This window comes from Hemiscyllium ocellatum, chromosome 32, assembly GCF_020745735.1.
Source record: "Hemiscyllium ocellatum isolate sHemOce1 chromosome 32, sHemOce1.pat.X.cur, whole genome shotgun sequence".
Lineage (NCBI taxonomy): Eukaryota > Metazoa > Chordata > Chondrichthyes > Orectolobiformes > Hemiscylliidae > Hemiscyllium > Hemiscyllium ocellatum.
In genome coordinates, this window is record NC_083432.1 from 47,007,450 (window position 1) to 47,019,529 (window position 12,080).

General features: G+C 38.1%; 1 protein-coding gene across 2 annotated transcripts in view; it reads left to right on the forward strand.

Moving 5' to 3' along the window:
• The window catches only part of npepps (aminopeptidase puromycin sensitive), a 209,027-nt gene that overhangs the window by 171,799 nt on the left and 25,148 nt on the right, over nucleotides 1-12,080 (forward strand). For both annotated transcript variants that reach the window (XR_009646443.1, XM_060848704.1), the window contains exons 17-18: nucleotides 56-275; nucleotides 5,233-5,375. Coding sequence is in view for 1 of the 2 variants with exons in the window: in XM_060848704.1 (XP_060704687.1) it covers nucleotides 56-275; nucleotides 5,233-5,375 (363 nt within the window). In the remaining variant the exon portion in view is untranslated. The remainder of the gene's footprint in view (nucleotides 1-55; nucleotides 276-5,232; nucleotides 5,376-12,080) is intronic.

The following is a 12,080-nucleotide window of genomic DNA, read 5'->3' on the forward strand; positions in this document are numbered from 1 at the left end:
GAAATTTTTGATTTTAACGAATGATCTACTGAGTTATCTTTTTTGTATTTTTCAGGCTCGAGCTGGCATTATTGGCACAGTGGAAGTTTTAAAAGTCATGGAGGCTTTTGTGAATGAGCCAAATTACACAGTATGGAGTGATTTAAGCTGCAATCTGGGGACACTTTCTACCTTAATGTCCCACACGGATTTTCATGAAGAAATGCAAGAGTTTATTGTTGACCTGTTCTTGAACATTGGGCAGAAGCTTGGCTGGGACCCAAAACATAATGAGGGTATGATTTTAAACCATAATGATTTCCAAGTGGTCTCTAGTTAAGCAACCATTTTATTCTTTGGTGTTGTTCTCCCATTTCAATTGAATCCAAATTCAGAAGAATGTGGAACACTTAAGTTTACAACCTGGAGTCACCTTCACACTTGAGGAGAGCCATGCAATACCAAGTTGCTTCCTTCCTTTGATATGTTAGGGTCTTTGGAGAAAAAGTGGGAAAAGTGGCCCTTCATGTCTGCTTTCAATATTCTGTCCTACTAGATCAGAATTGATTATTGGGCAAGTCTGAGAGTCTCATTCTTCCAATAAGAGACTGCTTGTCTGTACATGATCTGCACATATGAAGAGTTTTAAAAAAAAAAGCATCACCAATTGTATGACCATTCACCACAGGCCATAGGATACTAGCATCAGTTTTAAACGTTAGTATTTAAGTGAAAAACTGATACTGTAGTGTACCAGCCAAAGATGAAGATCAAGGCTTGTTGATATGGCTACAGCTATGATGTCTCTGCTTTTGAAGGGGTGGCTGGTCTGGTTCAGCTGGGTGTACAGATATAGGTGATAAGGCGAAGGATCTTTGGAAAAGATGATTTTGCTGCAAAAAGATGCTGCATTGTGTTTGACCAGCAGAGAGATTATACCAGTATCAAAGAAATTGATGACGTAATCATACCTAACTAAGAGTTCGTTATAAGAAACCTTTGAGACAGTGAAATGGTTATTTTAGAACCTAAAGACGTGCTTGACTTGATTAATAATGGAGGGACATTAAATGTTCACATTGGAGAGGGCTGCTGCCTATGTTACTCTGTTGAAGAACATCATATGGAGGGAAACACCCTTGTGGATTTAAGGTGATTATCAGGCACTGGGGAATTTTTGATTGAAAATGATCACAAATATTCTCAAAACTCACTAATTACAAAATGATAACACAGGAGGAGGGTATCCAGCGATCAGATATGTATGAGCTTTGTTTAAGAATAAACTCATTGTTCTGCCTTCTCCAGGAAATTGGGGATATAGGATTTATTTTATGATCAGTTTGATATACTAAGATTTTCGAGTAAAAAGTGAGGTCTGCAGATGCTGGAGATCAGAGCTGAAAATGTGTTGCTGGTTAAAGCACAGCAGGTTAGGCAGCATCCAAGGAACAGGAAATTCGATGTTTTGTGCCTCATTCCTGATGAAGGGCTCTGGCCCGAAACGTCGAATTTCCTGTTCCTTGGATGCTGCCTGACCTGCTGTGCTTTAACCAGCAACACATTTTTAGCTCATACTAAGATTTTCTTCTGGCTTGCATGAAGGAATAAAATGGTATATATAATTTTGACAAGGTCACTTAGAAGTATGTTATGTAGGTGGTACGCAGAAGTTAGAAAAAGGTGCACATACACTGAGTTTGCAAATTTATGACTAATAGAATTTTAGATTAGATTCCCTACAGTATGGAAACAGGCTCTTCGGCCCAACAAGTCCACACCAACCCTCCAAGGTGTAACTAACCCAAAACCCATTCCCCTACATTTACCCCTGACTAATGCACCAAACACTATGGGCAATTTAGTATGGCCAATTCATCTGACCTGCACATCTTTGGATCATGGGAGGAAACCAGAGCACCCAGAGGAAACCCATGCAGACATGGGGAGAATGTGCAAACTCCACACAGACAGTCGCCCGATGCTGGAATCGAACCTGGGTCAGTGGTTCTTTGAGGCAGCAGTGCTAACCGATGTGGGAAAGTGAGAGTCTCCACTTTAGAACAAAAAATGATAGACCAGAATATTTTCATAATGGCAAGGGATTAAGAAAAAAAGGAGCAGGGTTTTAATACAAATTTGTGATAGATAGCATACTGTACATAAGGGTAGTTAAGAAGATTAATGGAATGTTCCCTTTTTAACCAAAGGAGTTTGGAAGTCAAAGGTAATGAAATGATGCTTCCATTGTACAGACTATTGGATTCCAGTTTGGACACTGCAGAAAAAGCTTAGGTACACCACAGATTCACCAGAACAAAACCAGCACTTAAAAGACAGACTGGATGAATTTGGCGTATATTCCCTCAAATTTAAAAGTTTGACAGGTATTCAGTATTAAGATATTTCAAATGATTGAAAGATTCACTGGGATTATTGAAAGTTTCCTTTTGTGGAGGAATTCAAAATAAGACATGATCTTTAACTCCAAGCTAGGCGACTTAGAGGCAAAATCAGGAAACACTTTTCCACACACAGGCTCGTGAATCTAGAGTTAAAACAGGCCAGAGAATCTGGAACTCTCTCCCTCAAAAAGCTTTGCTTTGAGTTAAGCCATTCCAAGACTCAGATCATTAGATTTTTATTAAATAGGGAAATCGTGGATTATGGAAACAGATGGAGATGAGTTGCTAATTAACCATAACCTGATTGAATGTACATGAAGCAGGCCTGGGAAAAGGGTTGCATTGGTTGACAATAAGAATTATGTTGGGTAGGGTGCGGAGCAAGACAGTTGCATGAAGCAGACTTGGGAGTAGGGTTGCTTGAAGTTATGTCAGCTGTGTGGAGAAGAAAGTAGATGTCAAATACCGCAGACAGTGGATTGGAAGGATGACAACTAAAGGAATACAGATCAGCAAAAGCCTTTGAAGTGTTTGCAGAACGAGTAAGGATGTGAGAAGAGCTAACTATGGACAGAGTTTGTGTTGTATGGCATTAAGCTGCTGTAGGTCATGGGTAATTAGAGTTATAAATCAGTAGGACAAGATGCTGCCAACAGCATTTCAGGTGAGTTGGGAACAGCAGAAAGTTGGTTCTATAAGTCAGAGTTGGAAAGTGATTTTGTAACAGTGGGAGAAGAATAAAAATAGTTTACAGTGGTGAAGGAGGGAAATGACGACTGTCTTGGCTATGAATAGGATTTCAAGCTAATTCAAAGTTGAATGGGACTGACCACCATTTAAACAAAAAAAAAGAAAGAATATGCGGATGCTGAAAATCAGAAACAAAAACAGAAATTGCTGAAAAAACTCAGGCTGGCAACACCTGTGGAGAGAAAGTTGAGTTGACGTTTCGGTCCAGTGACCCTTCCTCAGAACAAGCTAACCACCATTTAATTCAGTCAGCCAAAACACTCAAGTCTAAGCAACTGAAGCTTTCAATCAAGAGCTAAATAAAATGGATTCTAAAATAGTTTTAATTTGTTTAACACCTTTTTAATATAGAAAATGTCAGAACTGTTTGTTAAGGCACGAGGATAAAATAGACTCCAAGCCAAATTACAGAGGTATTTGGGGAGCGTCCTAGACATTTGGACAAAGAACTGTACTTTGAGGAAGGCTGAAAAGGCTGTAGTGGATTTTCAGCAGACTGTGGCTCAGGCAACTGAAGGCACAGTTGTCGTTGGTCAGTAAAAGGGGGTGGTAAATTCACCAGAAGTTGGACCTAAGAATATTAATCAAAGGTGCAACTCTAAGCAAATTTCATGAATTACTGTTGACGAGACATGACACGTCCATCTTATTCCACTGTTAATCCTTAATAGTTAAGGCAAGTGATGTAGTATTGTGAGACATTCCATGATACATTCTATCAATTTCTGCATTGAACAGACCATGAACAAATTGTTGACAAAATATTGCAGTCTTCCACAAAAGTTTTTTGATTGTAAAATACTGAATCATTTGCTCTTGAATCCAATTGTTTGTCTTTGCTGAAAAAAAATTTTTGTTGAACCATGCAGTGAAATATGGTTCAAAGAGACTTCTGCAGAGAAATTGGAGAATATTAGCAATGTACTGTATGCAAGGCTCTGTTGACAGACACCATCATTAACAATCCTGGAACTAGCAATATGACTTTTTGCAGTGAATAAGTCTGAACAGAATTCCTAGCAATGATCAAGTGTGTTTTTGTCCTTGCTTTGCCTTCCAATATTTAATTGATAAATATCTCAGCATATGTTGTAATGAGTTTTTGTATGTTCTATAATGCAAGTCATATGATGCTCTGTCAAGGAATGCTAGTCATATGTAAAAGTCCTGGCCAAGTATTGACCCAGATTTTCTGGTAGTCTGACAGTTTTATTGCAGCATAGATAGGAGTTGCATGTATGGACCTTGAAGAATTTCCATCATAGCAAACACCAAAGGAATTGAAGATTTCACTGGGCAATTCCCTGCTGCCGAGACCCTCCAAAAATATCTATTTAAATCAGAGAAATTTGGAGAGTTGTGATGAAATTAGATAAAATAGCTACTAAAGAAAAGTTGTACTATTAAATACATAGTGGAATTTGACTCGCCCTATACTTAGCTCTCACTCTCAACTATATCACCCTCAGAGCATTTACAACCTCCAGGTCCCAAATCACTCTATTCAGAAGATGCGATTGCCACTCCTCAAACATTTAACCCATTATTCCACTATGCTTTGCATATATAGGAATTTTACAGAAAGGTTATACAGTGAGTTATGGTAATCTAGATAATATGCTCCTGGAAAGATAATCTGGAGGTTGTGCTTTCAGATTCCACTATAGCATTTGTGACTTTTGAAATCAGCCACAGTAACTTGAGGACTGCGCTAAAACAAAATTGTTGTGAAAAGGCAGCTGTGCTACGGAGAAAAACCAATGCATTATCCACCTCCCGTCAGTCTGGCCAGATATGACTCCAATCTTAGAAAATGTAATTGACACTTTCATGATCCAAAGTCAATTGACCTGTTGGTGACAGCCCAAGTAAGGTTTAAAAATGGAATTTTCTTCTTCCTCAACTCAACCCAGTCCAATGCATTCTCTAAGAATTTTGTTGATATGGGTGCAGTATTTTTGGTATGTGGTGTTTATATTTGCGTATAGTAAGCTTAACATCTCAGTTGATATGAAGATAATTTGGATATCTATGGTCAGGTTCATTTTTTTTTAAAAAAAAACCATTAATGGGCTCCTGTTTTAAATTTCTGTCTCAGGTCACCTCGATGCACTCCTGAGAGGCTTAGTCCTTGGAAAGTTGGGAAAAGCTGGGCACCAGCCAACCATAGACGAAGCAAGACGTAGGTTTAAGGATCATGTTGAAGGAAAACAAATCTTGTCTGCTGATCTACGAAGTCCTGTAAGTTTGGGTTCATTTAATACTTGAAGTTGCTTTTTATACAGTGTTTCTTTTGCCTTATTTAGGGGGGACAGAAGAAAGTATTAAAAGTTGAAAAGATTTTACTTAGGACTACTTTTGGTATCAATTTCTTGAATTTTGCTTTGGGAAATAAGTTTTAAAATGTTTCACTCTGCAAAATCGTATGCCTCCTTAATTTGATAAATTATGATGATATTTAGTTGATTGCTCGGCAGTTGCTGAGAACCATAGCCAAACAGTTCAAATGTTTGTCTGAGTTGGAGCTGTTTGTTTATTCTGTTGCCTGTTTTGGAGCCATTTGTTAGCTTCCTCTTAAAACGTTGAGTTTTTTTTTTCTGGGGCTATCAAGCAGCAGTCTGTTGGTTTTATTTTATGTGGAGGTGCCTGTGTTGGACTGGGGTGGACAAAGTTTAAAAAAAAATCACACAACACCAGGTTCTCGTCCAACAGTTTTGTTGCTCCACTAGCTACCTGACAAAAGAGCAGCGTTCTAAAAGCTTGTACTTCGAAATAAACCTATTGGACTATAACCTGGTGGTGTGATTTTTAGTTTTATTTGTAATTTCCAAAATACGCTGGTTTGACCAATCTACTGAACTTGATGAAAAAGAGGAAACTGTGTAAAAATAAAGATCCAGCTATCATTGAAGTTCTGAAATGCTTTTGTCAGTTATATCAAAGAACAAATTCAGCCTAATACCTGCTGAAAATATAGATACCTTACTGGCTATTTAAGATAGGAGCAAGATTGGTCTACAGGGATTCGAGAAGGCAGCTCACCAAGAAGCAGAGGAACAGAATAGGCCATTAAGTTATTCAGGTTTGCTTTGGCATTAAGTGAGATCATGGCAGATCTGTTAATCCTCAAGTCCACTTCATTTCTTTAGTATCTTTTTAGTTTCTTCACAGGACATGAACATTGCTGGTTAGGTCAACTTTTATTGCCATCCCTACTTTTTACAGAGGGCAGTTAAAGTCTACCACATTGCTGTGGGTCACGTGTAGACCAGACCAATCAGGACAGCAGTTTCCTTCCCTAATGGACATTAGTGAACCAGATGTATTTTTCTTACAATCAACAATGATTTCACTGTTGTCATCAGGCCCTTAATTGCAGATTTTTTTTCTTATATTAAAAAAGATTATTTAATTCAAATTCCACCATCTGCTTTAGTGGGATTTGATCAAAAGTCTGTCATTCATAGTCTTTAATACACTTAAAAAAACAGCCTCTATAACATTCCACACTAAGGAATTACAGAATCACCAGGAAAGACTAATTCCCTCCTCTTCTCTGAGCTAATTGGGTGACCCCTTACTCTGAGATTGTCTTCTGGTCCTGGACTTTCCCACAAGCGGAAACAACCTTGTTATCTACCCTGTCCTCTAGAATCTCAATGGATGCTTGGCTAACCAGATAATGGGTAATCAGGCATCTACCCCAACCTGCCACATTTTCGCCTACTTACTTATCCTACTTACTCAAATCCCTCTGTAGATTTATTTTTATCATCCTCACCATTTGCTTTTCCACTTATTTTTGTGTCACCTGCAAAGTTGACAGTACTGGTTTCACCTACCTCATCCAAGTCAAGAATGTATTCTGTAATTATGTAGCCCCAACACTGATCCCTGTAGCATTCCAAGAGTTGCAGGTTGCCATCCTGAAACTGCCCTCCTCCGCCCTCCAATCCCAATCTTCTGTCTTCCATCAACTAGCTAATCCTGTACACATTAATATATTACCCTGACACTGTAGGCTATTAAGTAGCCTCATATGCAGTACCTTATCATGTTTTGGAAATCCAAACCTAATCCATCTACTGATTCCCTTTTGCCTGTCCTGCTTGTAATCTCCTCAAAGAATTCAAATAAATTTGGGAAATTATGCTTGGCAATCATAAAGTCGTGCTTATTTTGTTTAATTATATTACAAATTTATAAATGCTTTGCTATTGCATCCTTTATAATAGGCTCCAGCATTTCCCAATGACAAATGTTAAGTTGTTCTATAGCTGACAGTTTTTGTCTCCTTCCCTTTGAGTTAAGGGTGTCACATTAATAGTTATTCAATCCTCCAGGACTTTTTGAGAATTTGAGGATTCTTGGAAGATTATTATTGGTGCCTTCATTGTTTCTGTAGGTAGTTCCTTTCATATCCTAGGAAACAGCTTATCAAATCCAGCAGACTTGAGCCCTGTTACTTTAGTATTTTGGTTCCTGGTTTCTTTTCTCTAGTGCTATTTATTACATTCATTACCTCTACCCTTTCTGACCCTTGATTATTCATTACTTTTGGAGTGGTATTAGTGTCTTCTCCCTGAAAACTAATGCAAAATATTTATTCAACTCACCTGCCATTTCCTGGTTCCCCATTATAACTTCTCCAGCCCAATACTCTACATAACAGATGTTCATTTGGCCCTTGTCTTTTTATATATTTAATGAAGTTCTTGCTGTCTTTTTTTGATGATCATTTACCCTTAAAGTTTCATTTTAAGACTTTTCAAATCCTCTGGCCTATCACTGATTGTTTCTATATTGTTTGTTTTATTCCTTTCATTTTGATGCTACCCTTAACCTTCTGGATTAACCACGAACCACTTCCTCAAATTCTTCTTCCTCAGTGGACTGTGTCTTTGAGTCATGAACTATTTTCTTACATGTCTGTCCCTGTTGGCATGCTGTCTGTTTGGCTAATCTCGTTTCCTTATCAACTGCAGCTATTTCTGCCCTAATTGCTTTTTAATTACCCTTATTTAAGTTTAGCATAGTTATTTCCAATCCAAGTTTCTCGCACTCATCTGAATTCTAAATTCTACTGTGTTATGGTTACTGCTTCCTCGGCGATCTTTTATACTTAAAATGCCTCATTGCACATTACCAGATTCAAAAGATCCTGTTCCTGTTTGGATCCACAGTATATTCTGAGAATAATCCTGAATATACACTATGAATTTTTCCTTGTGGCTACCTCTACTGTTTTGATTTTCCCAATTGTCATGAAGATTAAAGTCACCCATGATTAATGTACTGCTTTGTTATTTACGTGCTCTCATTAGCTCCTGATTTTATTCTGTCCTCCAGCATAGCTACTTCTAGACAGCTTATAACCTACTTTCACCTATATCGTCTACCCCTTTTTATTTCTTACCTCCAACCATATTGTTTTTATATCTTCTAATCCAGATTACTTCTTGCTATCATACCCTTTTCATCTCGTAGTAACAAAGCTACCCTGTCCTTCTACCTGTCTTTTTGAAAAATCTCATAATCCAAATATTTAGTTCCCAGATTAGAGTTCCATGTAACTCTGTCTCTGTAATGGCTACCAGATCATACCCATTATTTTCTATTTGTACTATAATTCATTTATTTAGTTAGAATACTACAAGGCTTTAAAAACTACTAATTGGCCCTTTTAACATTTTTTGCCCCTTTGACCATATTTGCCGTTATTTTTCTATGTTTGTACAGTCTGTCCCCCTCTGGGTTTCATGATCCAAATAGCTGCAATGCTGCTTCTGATTTCCCTCTCCTGAACAGTCCCATTGCCTAATCATCCTTGAGCACTTACACGCACTCATTGAAAGCCCCAGTTGCTCAATTCATCAGGATACTCATCTCAGGACAACACAAGTGAAGCCCATCACACTGGAATAGCTCTTTTCCACCCCAGTACTGCTGCTATTGCCCCATGAACTGAAATCCATTCTTTATGCACCAGTCTTTGAGCCACGCATTTCATTCCTTGACTTTATTTATGATTTGGAGGTGCCGGTGTTGGATTGGGGGGTACAAAGTTTAAAAATTGCAATGCCAGGTTATAGTCCAACAGGCTTATTTGGAAATAATAGCTTTCGGAGTGCTGCTTTGAAAGCTCGTGCTTCCAATAAACTTGTTGGACTATAACTTGGTGTTGTGTGATTTTTTACTTTATTTACCCTGTGTCAGTTTGCCTGTGCCTCAGATAGTAATCTTGAGATTGTTATCATGGAAGTTCTACTTAATTTAGTGCCTAACTGTTCCAACTCTTTCCACCACCACTTCAAGGGCAACTGGGGATGGTCAATAAATGTTTGACCCAGCCAGTGAACCCTTCATTCCTTAAAAGGTAGATGTGCAAAGTCACTGCAATTATAATCAGAGACTGAGTTAATGATCAACTGTTATTTTCCAAATGATCACTGAGTGTTGTGGATTGGTGAAAGACAGATAATGTCTGACTAATCTGATTCTGTTTTTGTTTCGAGTTAACTGTTTATTTTCTATTTGTTCGTGGGCTACTATAAAGCATTTAGTGCCGATCCCTAATTGCCCATGAGAAGTTGATTGTGGTCACATTCTTGAATCATTGCCATTGTGATGGTGGAATGTGTATGAATGTTGTCTGTGAGGACTTCCAAAAGGCATCTAATACAGTTCAACACAAATTAGGAGCGTAAATTAACATATACAGAGTTGAAGAGAACCTTAAGAAATGGGTTAGTAATTGTTCCGGAGGCAAGAAACAAATCAATGTTGGTTTTTCCAGCAAGCGCCAGGACTTCAGTGTTAGCTTCAAATGGGATCTCAGGGCCACTGTGGAGATTTCCAGCCCACCAAAGTCATCGGCGTGTCTGTTGTTGCCATCTTCTGAGAGACAGTGTCCTATTGCCCAGCTCCTTACTTGCAACCCATTGAAGGTAGCAAATTCCCAAGGATAAAAGCCTATTCATATCAGGCTGATAGCACCCAAGGAGAATTGGACAGTGCACATGGACACCTCAAAATTTTTTATATATAAAGGCCAGAGCTGCAAGACAATCACAGTGGAAATAATCAGTGTTGCGGAAGTAATTATGGTTACACACTCTTTTTGGTTCCACCATTGGGCATGGAGCATATGCCTTCAATAACCACCCAGTCTTCTACTGGAGTTTGTTTTGGGATTGAGGGGTAGCAGGGCTGGCACCTCTATTGAGCTGGGATCTCCACACATGGCAGGAGGGCTTTGCTGGAGGGGTGATGTACATATACTGTTGATTGTGTCTGCTGAAAGCTAAATTAGGCGAGTAAATGAGTTGCCTAGCAAACCGACACTTTGCAGGTAGATCTCTTAATCTTGAAGTTTAAAATTTGTTTAGGCATGGGAGATATGCTGCCATATATGTCATTGTCTGTGTTGACCCAGGTTTTCAGGTTAATTCTGTAAGATTTTTAGTTCCCTTTACTTTGTCGTCTTGGCATTTCTTCTGATGACCTTTTGTTATATCCAATTAGCAAATCCTTGGGAATTATATAATCAGGCAGCAGAGCAACATGTCCAGACACATACTTAACTCCTGAATAATACTGTAATATCATTTTAAAACACAAAAGGTCTAAAGTTCAAATGTTTGTGGTCAGCTTATTCTCATGGTGTCTGAGATGAGCGTTATCAATTTTATGAGATTGATTGATTTAATTTGTATTTCTCAGTTTTAATTTAAGATGTCAGATACTCAAAATCCAGGAAGCCCAGATAACTCTCCTGGGATACAAAAGTAACATAATATTCTGTTTAAGTCAGGGACATTTGCAAAATCCGTCTGGAAGAAACTGTTTTAAAATCTGAGAAATAACCAGTCAATCTTGCCAATTTGATATTCCTAAACAAGAACAAATAAACTGTTGTTTGCAAAGAATTAGTTTAGTTCTTAGAATTGTGATATTTTTACTATTCTGTCTAGTTGCAGTTACATTATATTACGACTGTTTCTTATGTGTGTTCATTTTTATTAACAGATCAATTCACTTCTTATTTTAAACTTAAAACAAGATCTCATGTGATGCTCTATTGCTTTCAAGGACTGGAGTGAGATCTTATGAAGGCCTAAGTCCAGTAGCTAAAAGCAATTTCCAGACAGGGTTTGCTCTGCGTTTCCCAGGTGCATTACCGAAAGCTTACCTAGATCTCGCGGCAAGGGAAGACACTCTCAAAGGTATGAGAAGTTGGGTCTCACCCATGAGAGTGGTCCAAGCTGCAGTAGAGAGTTTTATTTAAAGAAGTCCCAAAGATGTACCTGCTTAAATAAAGTTGTTGGACAGCTAACATCTAAAACAAGGTTTGCTCTGGTGTTATGCTGCATCTTCTGAAGAGCAGGAGGATCCTGTGGAGGTGTGGGATAAAATCTTTGATTAAATAATCTAAAATAGGGTCCTCATTATCTTTTGTGCAAACTTCAATATTTTACCTAGATATCAAGTTGTGCAATAACTGAAGGGCACAGGGAGATGGCATTTGTCATGGAAAAATTTAAGATAGAAAACAAAATCTGAAATGGAATGGATTTGAATCATTAACACTCTGACTTCAAAAACCTCATCTTCACTACCTCCATTAGTCCTTCTTCTGTTCAGTATCTGTTTTTGCCTCTAAAGCAATATGACATTTAGTATGTTTAAGTGCTATATAAATGCAATTTACTTTGTCCAGCTCTTGTTCAAACTGTGTTCCAGTAAAATTGTCAACCTTAGCAGTAAAAGTATTCATCAACTTCAGAGGGCTGGGACTGTTCTCATTTACAGCATTGAAGATTAATGGGAGATTTAATTAAGGTGTTCAAAATTATGAAAGATTTTATTCGAATAATTAGGAAAAATACTTCCACGACTCGGAAGGGAATCATTAACCGGAAACACTGATTTCAGATTAAAGGCCAA